General features: G+C 50.5%; 6 protein-coding genes across 6 annotated transcripts; all 6 read right to left on the reverse strand.

Moving 5' to 3' along the window:
• Nucleotides 1-927: 927 nt before the first annotated feature.
• On the reverse strand, nucleotides 928-1,278 carry SCP_0605320 (hypothetical protein; the record flags this gene model as incomplete). The annotated part of the gene is made up of 1 exon (XM_027759665.1): nucleotides 928-1,278. The coding sequence occupies one exon, from the start codon at nucleotides 1,276-1,278 to the stop codon at nucleotides 928-930; it is 351 nt and encodes a 116-aa protein (XP_027615466.1).
• Nucleotides 1,279-1,343: 65 nt separating this feature from the next.
• SCP_0605330 (RNA-directed DNA polymerase from mobile element jockey) lies at nucleotides 1,344-3,746 on the reverse strand (the record flags this gene model as incomplete). Its single annotated transcript, XM_027759666.1, has 4 exons — nucleotides 1,344-1,754; nucleotides 1,818-2,839; nucleotides 2,948-3,091; nucleotides 3,146-3,746. The coding sequence occupies 4 exons, from the start codon at nucleotides 3,744-3,746 to the stop codon at nucleotides 1,344-1,346; spliced, it is 2,178 nt and encodes a 725-aa protein (XP_027615467.1).
• An 841-nt stretch (nucleotides 3,747-4,587) lies between these two features.
• On the reverse strand, nucleotides 4,588-5,887 carry SCP_0605340 (hypothetical protein; the record flags this gene model as incomplete). Its single annotated transcript, XM_027759667.1, has 2 exons — nucleotides 4,588-5,077; nucleotides 5,133-5,887. 2 exons carry the CDS (start codon nucleotides 5,885-5,887, stop codon nucleotides 4,588-4,590), a joined length of 1,245 nt encoding a protein of 414 aa, XP_027615468.1.
• A 2,295-nt stretch (nucleotides 5,888-8,182) lies between these two features.
• Nucleotides 8,183-8,383, reverse strand: SCP_0605350 (hypothetical protein; the record flags this gene model as incomplete). The annotated part of the gene is made up of 1 exon (XM_027759668.1): nucleotides 8,183-8,383. The coding sequence occupies one exon, from the start codon at nucleotides 8,381-8,383 to the stop codon at nucleotides 8,183-8,185; it is 201 nt and encodes a 66-aa protein (XP_027615469.1).
• A 798-nt stretch (nucleotides 8,384-9,181) lies between these two features.
• Nucleotides 9,182-10,369, reverse strand: SCP_0605360 (hypothetical protein; the record flags this gene model as incomplete). Its single annotated transcript, XM_027759669.1, has 5 exons — nucleotides 9,182-9,190; nucleotides 9,241-9,826; nucleotides 9,888-10,087; nucleotides 10,140-10,173; nucleotides 10,230-10,369. 5 exons carry the CDS (start codon nucleotides 10,367-10,369, stop codon nucleotides 9,182-9,184), a joined length of 969 nt encoding a protein of 322 aa, XP_027615470.1.
• Nucleotides 10,370-11,826: 1,457 nt separating this feature from the next.
• On the reverse strand, nucleotides 11,827-12,955 carry SCP_0605370 (hypothetical protein; the record flags this gene model as incomplete). Its single annotated transcript, XM_027759670.1, has 5 exons — nucleotides 11,827-11,844; nucleotides 11,895-12,495; nucleotides 12,553-12,752; nucleotides 12,805-12,838; nucleotides 12,894-12,955. 5 exons carry the CDS (start codon nucleotides 12,953-12,955, stop codon nucleotides 11,827-11,829), a joined length of 915 nt encoding a protein of 304 aa, XP_027615471.1.
• Between the last annotated feature and the right edge of the window lie 653 nt (nucleotides 12,956-13,608).

The raw sequence follows: 13,608 nt of genomic DNA on the forward strand, positions 1-13,608 counted from the left end.
AGGCGCTGGCTCTCTCCCACAGCAGAAAAATTATCTCATCTTCCTCCTATCCTCTCCTCCTCTGTTCCTCTTTTTCAACTCTCTCTTTTTTGTTTTTTTTTGTTCCTGTTTATTGTCCTTGAGGGCGAAGCCCTATGGTAGACAAAAACCTACTGTAGCTATGCGTAGTATATACGAATGGGGTGTCGGATAAAACATGGTGCCTGTGTGAACACAGGGCTTTCAGAATGGGGGTGATGGGGGCCTGTGGGATAAGCAGTGAGTATTAGTGCTCGGGGGGGAGTGTGTAAGGAGTCTGTAATGTAAGGCATGCCTGCGAACACACATTCAATGTCCTCGGCGAGTGAACACTAGAAACCAGGGTCTAAACCTGCTGCCCGTATGAGTGGTAGGCACTACCCTCGGGCTTAAGCCTCTTGCCGCAGTCAGGGATCCATCTGGTGGTCCTCCACCAGCCGTCGAAACTCACCTGGTCTCTAGGGCATGAATGTGCTGCCAAGCTGCCAGTGTGTACAGTAAAAAAGGGGTGAAGGTGTGTGTAAGGGGAAAGGGGAAGGATGAAGACTGTTCGAGCTCATGCAAGGCAATTGGGGAGGTGTGCTGTGTGTACATGAAGGGTTGTTAGTAGAGTTGCAAGATAGGACAGACGGTACTTAAGAGTCAAGACTTGGTGTGGCGGCGCTTGTCGAAGGTACGCAACTGTCCGAACGTGACGGAGAAACATCCCGTGGCATGGATGTACTGGAAGAGTGGTCTGATGGCGCGGGGGGTGGTAAGTAGCTTGGCCAGCGAGTGGGCTGAACGGCCAAGCTCTTGCATCAAGAGTTCTCATTGTCGACGGTATGCGGGGCAGGAGAGGAGGAAGTGCTGTACTGATTCCGGGTGACCATTGCAGGCAGGGCAAGTCTTGGTTGGGGAGCGCTTGATTCAGTGGAGGTGCCCATTGAGCGGGGCGTGGCCTGATCTGAGCTGGATAAGGAGGCTGGCATGGCATCGCGGGAGGTCAGTAACGAGCTTCTCGAACTTAGACGAAGGGAGAGAGGGGTCGATACGGCTAAAGGCATGACCCCGTTCCGAGTCCTTCCACAGTGAGGATGCTTTGATCTTGAGGGATTTGAGATGGCATTGCCGGAGCTTGGACGAGCTGAGTGGGAGGGGTTCTTGTAGGCTCCTTGGGAGCGAAGGGCGGGGGCTCGCATTGCCACGTGCTGCCTTCTTGGCTTCTACGTCAGCATGTTCATTACCTACAATGTCTTTGTGGCCAGGGACCCATCGCATGGTGAGGTCACATCTTCCAATTTTGTGCTTCTGAATGAGCCGGTCAATGTCCGCATGAAGTCTGTCTAGGAGGTATGGCTGGGGGCAGGGTGACTGAGACGGGTCGCCTGTATGGAGGCCCTGTTATCGCCAGCACAGGACCCTGTGTAGACAACAAATTCGTTGTGGATCAGTTTCACGGCGAGGATAAGACCTACATCTTCAGCTTCGTAGACAGTGTGCTCCAATGATTTGCCGAGGTGAAACTGGAGGACTTTGGGGTTTGCACATCCTTGCTTGTACAGTACTGCTGCTGCCCCTACACCTTCGTCAATGTCTGAACTGTCAGAGTAAACACGGAAGCCATGTTTTGCTGCCCATTCTGCTTCATCCTTCAGAGCAAGCTCTTTGTTGTCTGCAACTGACACCTGGAAGGGTGGAGACCAGGTCGGAGAGAAACAAACTGGTGAGATTGTCTCAATTTGGTCAGGGTCAAGCTTGTAAGCTTGGAGAAGTTCATGTAGCAGGGATCAGTGGTGCTTGACATATTGCGTGCTCACTCTCTTGACATGCATGTGTAGTGGGTGGGATGGAGGGAGGGTACAAAGGTGTACAGCAGCTCTGTGGCAGTTTTTGTCAATGAGCAATGCAAAGGGAAGGAGGTTAGCATGCGTGTCAAGGACGTCACTCGCCGTCGTCCTCATTGCACCAGTGATAAAAAGTGTTGCTTGACGTTGGACCTGCGCCAGTTTCTTGATCGCTCCCACAGAGCCATACATTGACTTGCGGCCCGGTAGGTTCCTGAGGGGAGTGAGGAAGATGTCAGCAGCATATAATATCCGGGGGACAGCAATACTAAGGTAAAGGTGGTGCATATGAGAAAAGGGGATACCACCCGAGGCTCTTGCTAAATGTCGGAATTGCTGTACCCATGCAAAGCCCTTCGAGAGTGCTCCTGCAGTCTGCTGTTGGAAGTGGAGATGGCGGTCAATGGTGATGCCAAGGAACTTGTGCGCTTTGAGGGGCTTAATGTTTGCAGACTGGAGTTGGAGGGCTGGGCCAACGTCCGGGGACATGGCGGACATGTTGAGCAAACCGAACTTGTCAAGGGAGAATTCCGACTGGTGGTCATTTGACCAGAACGTGGCGCCGCCTTCGCCATCCATATACCCGCGAAGGATTTCGTGGGTCTCCGTGTAATTCTTACCTATGGCGGTAATGGCAGCGTCATCGATGTAGCCAAGGGCAAGTGAGTCAGGAACTCTGTAAGCAATCTCGAAGAGGTCAGAGTTGTAAAATTCATAGAGGATGACAGAGAGGGGGCAGCCTTGATCAATACTGCTGATAATCTCGAAGAGTGCTGATTTGAAGTCATCAAACAGTATTCTAGTGTGCCGTCCTTCCAGCCGTCGCTGCAACCAGTTAATGATCTCCTTCGGGACGCCACGGGTATGCATGTTGTGAAACAGGCATTCTAGGTTTGCACTCGGGAAAGCAGCTTTAATGTCCAGGAAAAGAATTGAGGCTACTTTCTTTTGACGCCATGCATCCTTTACCGTCTTGACAAGAAGGTGGAGCGAGTCTGTCATGCGTCATCCCGGTCGGCCTCCGAAGTGGTTCCATGCGAGGAGGTCATGTTTCTCTGATTCATAGATGAGGACGTCAGCAACGCAGGCCGAGAGGATCTTACCAATACAGTTGAGGAGGGCTATCGGCCTGTAGGCCTTGGCCACAGAGTAGTCCGGGCGGCCCAGTTTGCGAAGTGCTGCTGTGTTTGACATCTTCCAATCAGCGGGGTAAACATTGAGGTTGAATGTGGCATGGAAGAGGCGGCCTAGAAATGGGAGAAGTAGGTCAACGCAGTGTTTATATACCTCGTTTGGAGTACCGTCGGGCCCTGGAGCTTTGAGTTCCTTCAGTTTCTTAATGACAGCTTCTACCTGTGCATCTGTGATTGGGGAGAAATGGAAGGCGGGCTTGCGATATCTGTGGTTGCTCGGAAGTGAGGGGGGTGGACCTGGCAGAGGGAAGAAGGCCTTATAGAGGACAGAGCTCTTCGCCATATTATCTTTGGCTAAGGGTGCATCCCCATCCTTGAGAGGAGGCACGTGGGGTCGGCTACCATCTGTTGGTCCTGCTGCTGTGAAATGGTTGATCATCCAGATTGAGTCTGGGTCTGCAGATTTGAGCCATGCTTCCCAATGGTCCTGCTTGGCTGACTTGATCTCGTCACCATACCGGTTTCGAGCCTTGCGGTACTTGGAGTGGGAGGGGTGGTCACAGATGTGGTGGTGTCTGTATGATGCTCTTGCTAGGTGCTGTAGTGCTCGGCGAGACTTGCCGAGATCTTTCGACCACCATCGCTTGGTGAAGGGAGTTGGCTTGGACAGTGGGACAGCTGTTTTGATGGTCTCGGAAATTGCATCGGTAAGGTGTTTGAGCACTGTGTTGAACTGTTCTACTGTGGTCAGTTCACCCTCTCTGAGCATGCACGAGTCAAGGTTTGTTTCCAGACATGCACGGAATTCATCCCAGTCTACCTCTCAGAAGTTTCACCATGGGGCTTTGCAAGTTGGGTGCAGAGCAATGTTGAGGGAAAGTGAGATTGGAAGGTGGTCAGTGCAGGGTGGGTGAAGGGCAGGGATCATGTCACACGTGAGGAGGCGGTCTGCAATATCAGGGGATGCAAAGATATTGTCTGGCCATGTATAATTCTTTGTCAGTGTAGCTTCGAGTGTTGGAGTGCCTTGTGGAAGGAGCATTGAGAGATCAAAGGCCGCAATATTATCTAGAAGTGGCTGGGCCATGTTCAGTGCGTCCAGAGTGAACAGGTGATGATTCTGTTCCTCGTCCCACATGGGGTGATGGCGGTTAAAGTCCCCTGCCCAGATAACATTTGCATCTCCAGTGCCTGGACCTGCAAGCTGTCTCATAGCTCGGGCAAGAAGGTTGATTGAGTCCTGGTGTCGCTGATCATTGTAGATGTTGAAGATGTGCAATGTGCCAGATGGGGTGCATAGTGAGACAGCTGTAATGTCTGGTGAGTCAACCTTAATTTGTGACCACGATTCGCCTGCAATTTTCTTGCTGACAAGAATAACTGAGTGCGTTCGGGCCCCCGCATCTGAGTAATGAGTGTGCAGGTAGACTACTATCCAATGTGAGGTCGCACGAGTAAGGGATGTCCGAGGATCCAGGTATGATTCCTGAAGGAGGACAATGTCGAAGTAAGAGGTGGAAAAAGAATTAATGAGTGCAGATTGTGCTGTAAGGGATTTATTAAGGTTCAGCTGCAGCAGACATAGCATAGAGGTGTCATTTGCTGGTGTATTAGGCATGAAAACTGATAGGTGAAGCTCTGGCGTATGAGAGTCTGGAGGATGAACGAGAAACCAAGTGGTGTATGCGTGCCTGTTCAAGGTGCGGCTGTGTCTGTGATGCCTCGTGGGGGTGCTTCACCTCATAGGCCTGACGTGCCTGCGAGGGGTGAGGGTACAGGTCTGGCTGTGGGTAGAGGTTGTCGACCTCATTTGCCCAGTCCTGTGAGAACAGTGCATTACGTGGGGGTGCAGGGGCATGTTGGTGAGGGTGCGAGGGTGCTGCAGGTACTATCGGCTGGCCAACGAGTTCCCAGGAGGATGGGTCATCTGTGGGAAAGAAACGGTACTTTGCTTCTGGCTGACAGTCCTCCATGCGGCGGCAGTGTTCAAGGAAGATGGGGCAGTCATGGTCCCATGCTACATGGTCTGCATCAGTGCGTCCTGCCAGGATGCAGTTGCTGCATCTGAGATCTGTGGGGTCTGCCTCGCATGCAGATGTCCTGTGGGAGATAGAGGTGCAGCTTCCACAGGTATCGTGAATCTGCTTGCACTCACTGGCAAGGTGAGGAACTCTGATCTTCTGGCATTTCAGGCATCGGTGTGGTTCCCAGATCAGTTTCCTTACCATGACTAGTTTGCTGGCTATGACCATTGCAGATGGCTCGGTTGGCTGCCCATGGGTCATTGAACCGCAGAATGAGGTGAGTGACTTTTTGTCCTTTCACTCTGCATTCCAGAGGTTTTATCCAGTGGGCTTCTTCGATGACATTTGGGTCAAGGTTGTTAGTTCCCTCAGTGATGCGGAGGTAGCTGCTGTTGTCTGGTTTGCATGCAACAGGGACGAACTCAGCAAGGGTAGAGTATGTGTGTACCTTCACGCATGAAGCCTGGTCACTGAAGTGTTCTAAGAAGCTTTTCATGACATCAGGACTGCGGAGCCACTTAGCTAATTCCATGCTGTCCAAATTGTAAACAATTCCTCTGTTGTGCATGCGGCTGACCGATTTAAACGCAAATTCCAAGGGAGCATCTGCCCGTGTTACTCCCATCAGGTCATACGCCATGTTCACTTTGGCAAGTAGTTCATCCTCGTTTAGAACTGAACCATCGGCATGCTTGCATGTGGCTCCATCGACAATGACCTGGGACGATCGGGCTTTCTCCCTGGCTAGGGTCTGTGCATGCGTTGTTGGGAGGGCTTGGCTGGCTGCCGCAGCATAGGTCAGTGGGGCAGAATATGAGTCACTACTTACCTGGGGGGTGAGATTGGGTTTATGTTCGTCAATGAAGGTTTCGGCAGCATCTCTCATGGCTTATGCCGAGTCAGCTACCAAGTCATCAAACCTGCGGGAGATATTGCCCAGAGAGTCAGTATACCCTGCAACCTCAAATTTGATCTCCCTGAATTCCTGCGTCAGAGTAGTTAGGTCATCCGTGCGGTGCTTGAACTGTTCACAGGCTTCTGTGGCTGTTTTAGCGGCATCCTCGATCTTTGTCTGGTACTGTTCAAGGCGGGCACATATGTTTATCATCGCCTTAACAGTGCTGTCTTCCTGTACTATTAGCTCCGTGTACCATGCGAGTGAGACTAAGGTCTGCATTAGCTTGGTGTCAGAGGTGTGGGTCTTGGCGAGGCGGACAAGAGCCCATGTTAGTGTCTTCATTTCTGTGGCCTTACCCGTAGTGGCGAGTTCATTATTACATAGGAATATTAAGGCTTTATCAGATGTATTGATGCTGTGGTTGAAGGTACTCAGCCAGTCTGTTATAGTGCATCAGGAAAACTCAACTTTCTCTTATGGACTTATTTAGACTTTTGAGTCTGAGAACCCTTATTTAAGGCCATAAGTGTTCAAATAAGTCGAATTTCAGACGCTCAGGGAATATGCCTTAGGCCCTTTTTGGCCTTATGTTCTTAAATAAGGACAATAAGTCCATTTAAGTTATTTAAGTGTCCTTTTAAGGAAAAGTGGGGTTTTCCTGATGTGGAGTTCTTATTTGTAAAGGGGTCCGACTTAGAGCGCGTGGCCAGGCAGCGGGCGCTCGCGTTAGTGCTCAATGTTGGAGTCTTTTCAGAGGGCCGGTGGCTCATGTCTGAATTTATTGCCTCAGGGAAGTGCAAGAGGCTACCCTTGCTGTGAGTTTCATATGTAAATTCTGGAGCTCCAGAAAGATGCCGCATGGTGGCCTGTTCCTATTGGACCAGGGCCGTGGGAAAGTTGCCTGAGATGGAAGTACGAAGCAAGAAGCCCTCCTCCTCTCTTGATCTCTGCTAATGAATGCTAGACTCCTTTTCAACTTGTTCTCTTCTATCTTGCACATCTGTGCTGTGCTTTCCTCAATGACCTCCTCTGACCTCTTCTCTCCCACTTATACATCCCGCCCCGGCTTCTGTCTGTACATACTTATAACCGTGCACAATCCGTCTTTTTGCTTCCCTCCATTTCCCATCTTTCAGTTCATGTACTATTTCGGGTGTGCTCTCATTTATCCTCCCCCTCTATTGTGTGGCATTCCCTCTCATAGCATTCACTCTTTGCGCCACTTGACCTAACATGCACCATTGTTACATTTGCGCTTGCCTTTCTATCTACCTCCCTTACTAAGTGGACATGTGATGTCCACCCCTATTATCCACTCTTTGTCATTTCCGACGAAGCCGAATACCTTTCCTTACTTGATTAGCATCATAACTTGATGCCATGAACATGGTCCTCATCTCATTGCCCACTCTGGTCAGGGGTGAGTGTCATCAGATATGTGGGGAACCACATCTGATTCCTGGACAGGTTTTTTGCAAATTTTTCCTGCCAGGTTTTATCCCCTGGTCTGCCTGTGTTTTTTACTACTATGGCCGGGAGTGTAGGCGGATGGGTATGAGGCTATCGGACCGGTATCGGTTATCGATGTGTTGCTGTAATAGCGAATTAAGCATTGCGTAGCATATCAGTACTACTGGCTTTGCTTGTACTTATTACAGCGACAACCCGGCATTCCTAACTGGGACCCATGCCGGTAATACACCACCACCACCACCTTGAGGTTTTTCCTCTGAAAATATATTATCGATTTCCATGCTTTTTTCCAGGTTATTTCCAATGGATAAAAGTGGTAATGCTTCCTGTGTCATCAGAAAATCCCTGACGGTGCGACAAGGCATTAGCTATGATTGTAATGTAAATAATTTCCGCAATATGCATCAGTCTTGCATTCATTCTGGTCAGGCCTTTTATAGGACAGTTGAGTTGGTGAACATCTAACTGAAGCATCGCCATGCCATGGGGTTATCGAAGTCAGCACAGCTTGCAGTTGTAAGATCATATGCATTTCCACATGGATCAGGCATTATAATTGATCCCGCATAGTGCTCAAAAAGAAAACATATCCATTTTTTGCTGTAATGTAAATCTATCTGCATTATCTACAAAAACCGTGCCCATACGGCTACACCCCAGGTTCCACTTAGCAGGCAGGCATGGGGAGCACAACCCCCCGAATCCGCAGAGTGTACCGCCGCAACACCAGCACCTTATAGCTCGACCCCAGCGGCCATTCCGTAAGTGTCCCGGCATCTTGATGGTCCAGGTCGGCCGTCCAAATAGTCCTCATCGTCGGCCATCCACAGTCCTCGCAAGTCGTCGCGAGTCATCGGCGAGCCAAACCCTGCGCGCCCGCGAGCCGCGGTCCTGGTCAAACTTCGGCCCTCCACGGTCTCGGTCAAACTTCGGCCCTCCACGGTCCTGGCCAAACGTCGGCCCTCCACGGTCCTGGTCAAACGTCGGCCCTCCACGGTCCTGGCCAAACATCGCGCCCTCCACGGTTCTGGTCCGAGGTCAGCCTCCTCACCAACGGGGATGGCCTTCCAGAGCGATCTTCACGTCCGTTGTCTTCGGCCAACAGTGGGGAGCCCGAGCAGTGCGCCAGTCTCGAAGGCAGGGAGATGGAAGCAGAGCAGCAGCGGAGAGGAGAGAGGCTTCGAACCGCAGCAAGCAAAGGCAATTGTACTCCGCACCAACTCCGCTCTGTGACTCGCCCTGGTCCCACGGACCATGTTATAATTCCGTCACAAATAAATGCTGTGAGGCTGATATGTGATGTGATTTAATCTAGAGACCTTGAGTTCGAACCCCACTCATGTATTTATTTTAGACGCTATGGTTATGAAGCTTCACTGGCAAGCCTTGCGGATTTTGTGGATTTTGTCATCGCTTTACAATAATTTTGCTGGATTTTAATATCTGGTCATGTCCTCGTCTTAATGATGTTACCTGACACTGTCACATATGAACGATAGTTCCCTACAATTTATTGAATGTCTAGATAAATGCTCAGAGAGAGGTGGCGGGCAGCCGTGTGGTTATCAACTCCGCCTGGTCATGCCTGGGTCTCCCGAATTTCCTGATGGTATAGTACGTCGTGCGTTATTCGGCCTTTCTTTAGCCTTTCCTTGTCGTGAGACATTTCTCATAGTAGCTACTGGCTTGCACCCTCCGGAGAAGCGACTATATCAATAATAAGGTAGACGACACGTCTTTGGTGCAGTCGAATATTTATATATCGTCATAACCCCACTCGCAGACTCGTACAAGAACGCCGAAGTCGTCTCAGCACGGCTAGATATACTACTCAGTAGAAGGACCATCCAAGCGGAAAGGATACCCACCTGATTGTACGATCTGTACGTGAAAAACATGAGGCTGTGTCTACCCAGCGGCACATGCAGCTGTCCAAGACTCCCTAGCATTCCGCGCATGCGTTTTGCGATCGCCGCGAGATCAGTATTCAACTCTGCTGCCTCTAAGGTATTCTGGCAAAGCCTTGTCGCGTCTTCATATACTTCCTGCAACGAATTATAAAGAGCGACGCCATCGCTAGTTGTGCTCAGTCGCGCTTCGAGGTCGGCCAATTCCTCTTGAAGGAGACGAGGATCGGGGATCCAGTGTTCCGACAGAAGTGCATCGACGACGCTCCACGCTGAGTTGAATGAATTGTAGAATCGCGAAGTCGCAGATCCACCATCAAGCATCTGCTTCCAATATGTCGCTTGCAAATGTTTCTCGCGATCCTCAGCGACCTCCGCCTTCTGGGTCTCCCACATCGTTGTCGCGAGGATGACCTTCTGCATCGATTTGTCGCCACACAACTGGCGGAAGGCGTGCACATTCCTGTGGGGAGTGCCCAGCGGGCCGCGGTTGTCGGATATGCGGTGGAGATAGATTATACCTGCAAGTTTCATCCCTTTCTTCTGACTGACAAGATATGCAGCTTGAATAACTCAGATGAGGGATATATATAAGAAGAAGCGCTCACATCTTCGACAGCCATTCAGCGAGCATATTCAGGATATCTGTTTCTGATTTTGTGGTATCATCGAAAGAAGGGGTATCGATGAAGACGACTGGATGACCATCTTGAGGATGCAGACAACGGTACGCCACAATCTTGGACGTGCAAGCTTTGAGCATATGGCCCACCTGGACTACGTCGCCTGCGGTTGCCGTATTGACGAACTGGACATATGTTTGAGATCACTCGATGCAGAATAGAGGACGCTAGACCCACGGTACTCTTTCCAGTGCCGGTTACACCCATCACACTTGAGACAAAGACCTCAATCAGTTAAGTCCACTACCGATGAAACACAATCCGCACGCTACGACGGAATCGCCCGGGGATATGTTAGACACTGTGATCTTCTGAATTTTTGAGAACATGTCGTTGTTAGAGGGTGAGAGGAGTGGTGCAGCTCTGAGCGAGCGAGAACGGCTTTTATGGGGGGCGTCTCTCTCCATTCGCGACCTAGGAGCCACCAAAATAGATCAGTGTGGTTTATCCGTGCCAGATAAAAACTTCTGGATTGTGGTTCAAGCAGAGGTATGACGGATATACTGGAAGGTGCAGGGGACCATACGTGCTGTGGTTTCAGGTGAATGTGGTAGTATTGTCGTGTTGCGACTCCTTGTGGGCGACGCGCTGTTCCGGAGTGGTGCCGTCCGGCTCCAAATGCAAAGGATGGACACTTCTGTTCATCCTGGGAAAAGTTGAGCATCAGATGAAGCATTTTGGATGCGGGAGGCATGCGCTGTGAATCACATATTTATGGGTTGGGTAAAGACCGAGAGAGTGAGCGATGACTCCGAGAACCTCGGCTAGGGCAATCGAATAGGAAGATCGACGAGCGGCAAGAAGAAGCATCGCAGTTTTCTCAGATTGATAGTACGAGAACAAGTCGAAGAAGAGTCAAAGTCCTATTTGATGATAAGATAGTCTCTGTAGTGTAGACAATCCCAAGATGAATATCTTGACGGCGTTGGACAAGTCGTAGAGTGGCTCAACGATGCAAGAAGGTTCTACAAATTCGGTCGAAAGTTGACTTCTTGTGGTGAGAACCTCCGGTTCGGAGATACACTCCTTTTGGTATTGTATAATGAGCCGAGACTGATAGAGCGAACCTTGTTGTGGGTACTCTTTCGGAGATGCGTGGTCCTCAACGTGACGCCGAGATATGCTAGTATGGACAAGCCCAGCAGTAGGTTGATCGTGCAATCAATCACACCTATAATTGAAGCTTAGCGCGGATTTGACCCTCTGAGAATTGAGGAGATGCTGAAGCAGAAGTCAACGTCATGATCGAGCTTTTCGAATTGCACAGGAATATGAGAGTAGATATCAGAAGAATCCTCGCGATATCGCGACTCGCGAGTGTGAATTGTACAATGTATCAGAAGAATCGGCGACCGTCGCCAACTTGAACAACAGCGCCGTGCGCTAATCACGACGTCGTTGGCGTAAAAGCTGTCCTGGAAATCTGAAAAAACATGTCCAAGGTGTGCCTCTTAACGTGTGTCGGAGATCAGCAAGGGAGAGAGATCTTGATTCTTGTTACACTTCGACCTGAAACGGTCACATGATGCTGGAACGCGTTGCGAGGCATTTGACACCGCGTTTCTGACCATACACTTTGCTAGCTATATATGTCTCGAAAGTTCTGGCTCAGTTTGCTATGACTCTATGCACTGGGTCATCCGGCTAATGTCGGAATCTCAAGCTTCGTGGTTACTAACGCGCAAAGTCAGGTACGCAGGTTGAGGCTAAACAAAATTCAAATTGTCTACGTGTACTTATCCTGACAAGTCGATATGCAAAATATACAGTACTCATGCTATGCGAACTACCAAATGTCTTCCTCCTGCAGATTAATCCACTACTCATCCTACGATCCTTCTCTTCCGATCTAATGCACGTCTGACTACATCATGTGAGAGTTCTAGGGATAGCAATCAGTAGACCGAGGACCCTAACAGGTGAAGTACCCACCTTGAAGCACGATCTGAAGGTGAAGAACATAAGGATGCGTCTCCCCAATGGAACCCTCATCTCTTGGATCTGGACTAGAAGGAGGCGAATCTGCTGTTCGACATCCTCCAGTTCTGTCGCAAACTGCGCCGCGGCCTGACCCCTTGCTTGCTGTCGAAGCTCGCGCAAGACTTGCTCCTGTCGTCCATGAAGACCTCGCAGCCTCTCGTAGAGCTCCTTACCTGCGCTCGTTTCGTTGAGCGGCTTCTGCAGATCGACCATTTCCTCCTGCAATAGGAGAGCGCGAGGGGTCGGGTGGTCCGACAATATGCTATCGACTACGCTCCACGCGGACTCGAAGTTGTCGTGGAATCGCGCAGTTGCCGATCCGAGATCGAGCATCCGCTTCCAGAATTTGTCCTGCAGCTCCTTCTCGCGCTGCTCTCCGACCTCTGGAGTCACTCGACCCCACATTGTAGTCGCGACGATCACGTTCTGGAAAGCCTTTTCACCGCACAACTGCTTGAACATAACCAGGTTGTTGTGGGCTGCACCTGTCATGCGCTTGTCGGAGATGCGATGGAGGTAGATGATAGCTGTGAGCTTGAAACCTTTCTTGTAGCTGACAGATACAACGACATAAGCGCATTAGGCGAGGCGTACTAAAGAGAGAGCTCACGTCTTGGTCAGCCAGTCGGCGACCATCTTCAAGATGTCCAGGTCTGATTTATTGGTATCATCGAAGCCGGGGGTATCCACGAAGACGATGGGGCGACCATCAAAAGGGTGAGGATAGCGGATTGCATTGACCCTTGAAGTGCAAGCTCTGAGCGAGTCGCCCACCGTAGCCAGGTCAGAATTCGTGGCCTTGTTGATGAACTGGCAACATGTATAAGATGGCCGAAGAATGATTTAAATGTCTTCGACTCACCGTGCTCTTGCCTGTGCCGGTCTGGCCCATAATACTGCGGACAAGGTACGTCAATCAGCCGCAAGTAATGAACGAACTACAGTGCGTACGCTATGATTCTATCATCTGGAGAGATGTTGGAGACAGTGACCTTCTGGGCTCTAGGAGACATAGCTGTAACAGAGAATGCAAAGGATAGAGGATGTGATAAAATGCTAGAGAATGCGGGGAGCTGTTGGACAGCCAGTAGACGGGACAACAGCTTTATATCTCATCCTTGCGATCAGTCTGTGGTCCCGTACACGCTATTCGAGCCACCTTGACAGATGAATGTTGGAAAATCCGGCTAAGGTGGAAACTATCGCAGTTGTGGTTCCAGCCGATGTTAGGCAGAGATCCTGGAACGCGGAAGATGGAGAAGTGGCTAAAATGTGGAGAGATAACTGTACGTACTGTGGTCGCACTTCAATACGACTATAGTTTGGTGACGCGAAGCAGTCTGTCAGGCGATGCGCTCTCTCGGGATTAGCCATCCCCCGAGTCTGAGCAACTATACATTTCGCGCGATTCCACGAGTAGGGAGAACTGCTGGTAGACTTAGCGCGTAGTCCATCCATGCCTCGTAACACAGCGAAGGCAATGCACCAGAGGCAGTGAGCGAAGAGGACCACAGCTCCGACGGCAAACGGAGCAATTGAGTAGAATGATTGACGCGCGCCAAGGAAGGTACCGTCGGGGTTACACGATTGACCGGCATGGAGGAACACACCGAGCAGCACCCACACATGGCAGATAAGTAAAGTGCCACGTTGCTCGGAAACGGAA

The sequence above is a fragment of the Sparassis crispa genome (assembly GCF_003851025.1).
Source record: "Sparassis crispa DNA, contig_000005F, whole genome shotgun sequence".
NCBI classification, from domain to species: domain Eukaryota; kingdom Fungi; phylum Basidiomycota; class Agaricomycetes; order Polyporales; family Sparassidaceae; genus Sparassis; species Sparassis crispa.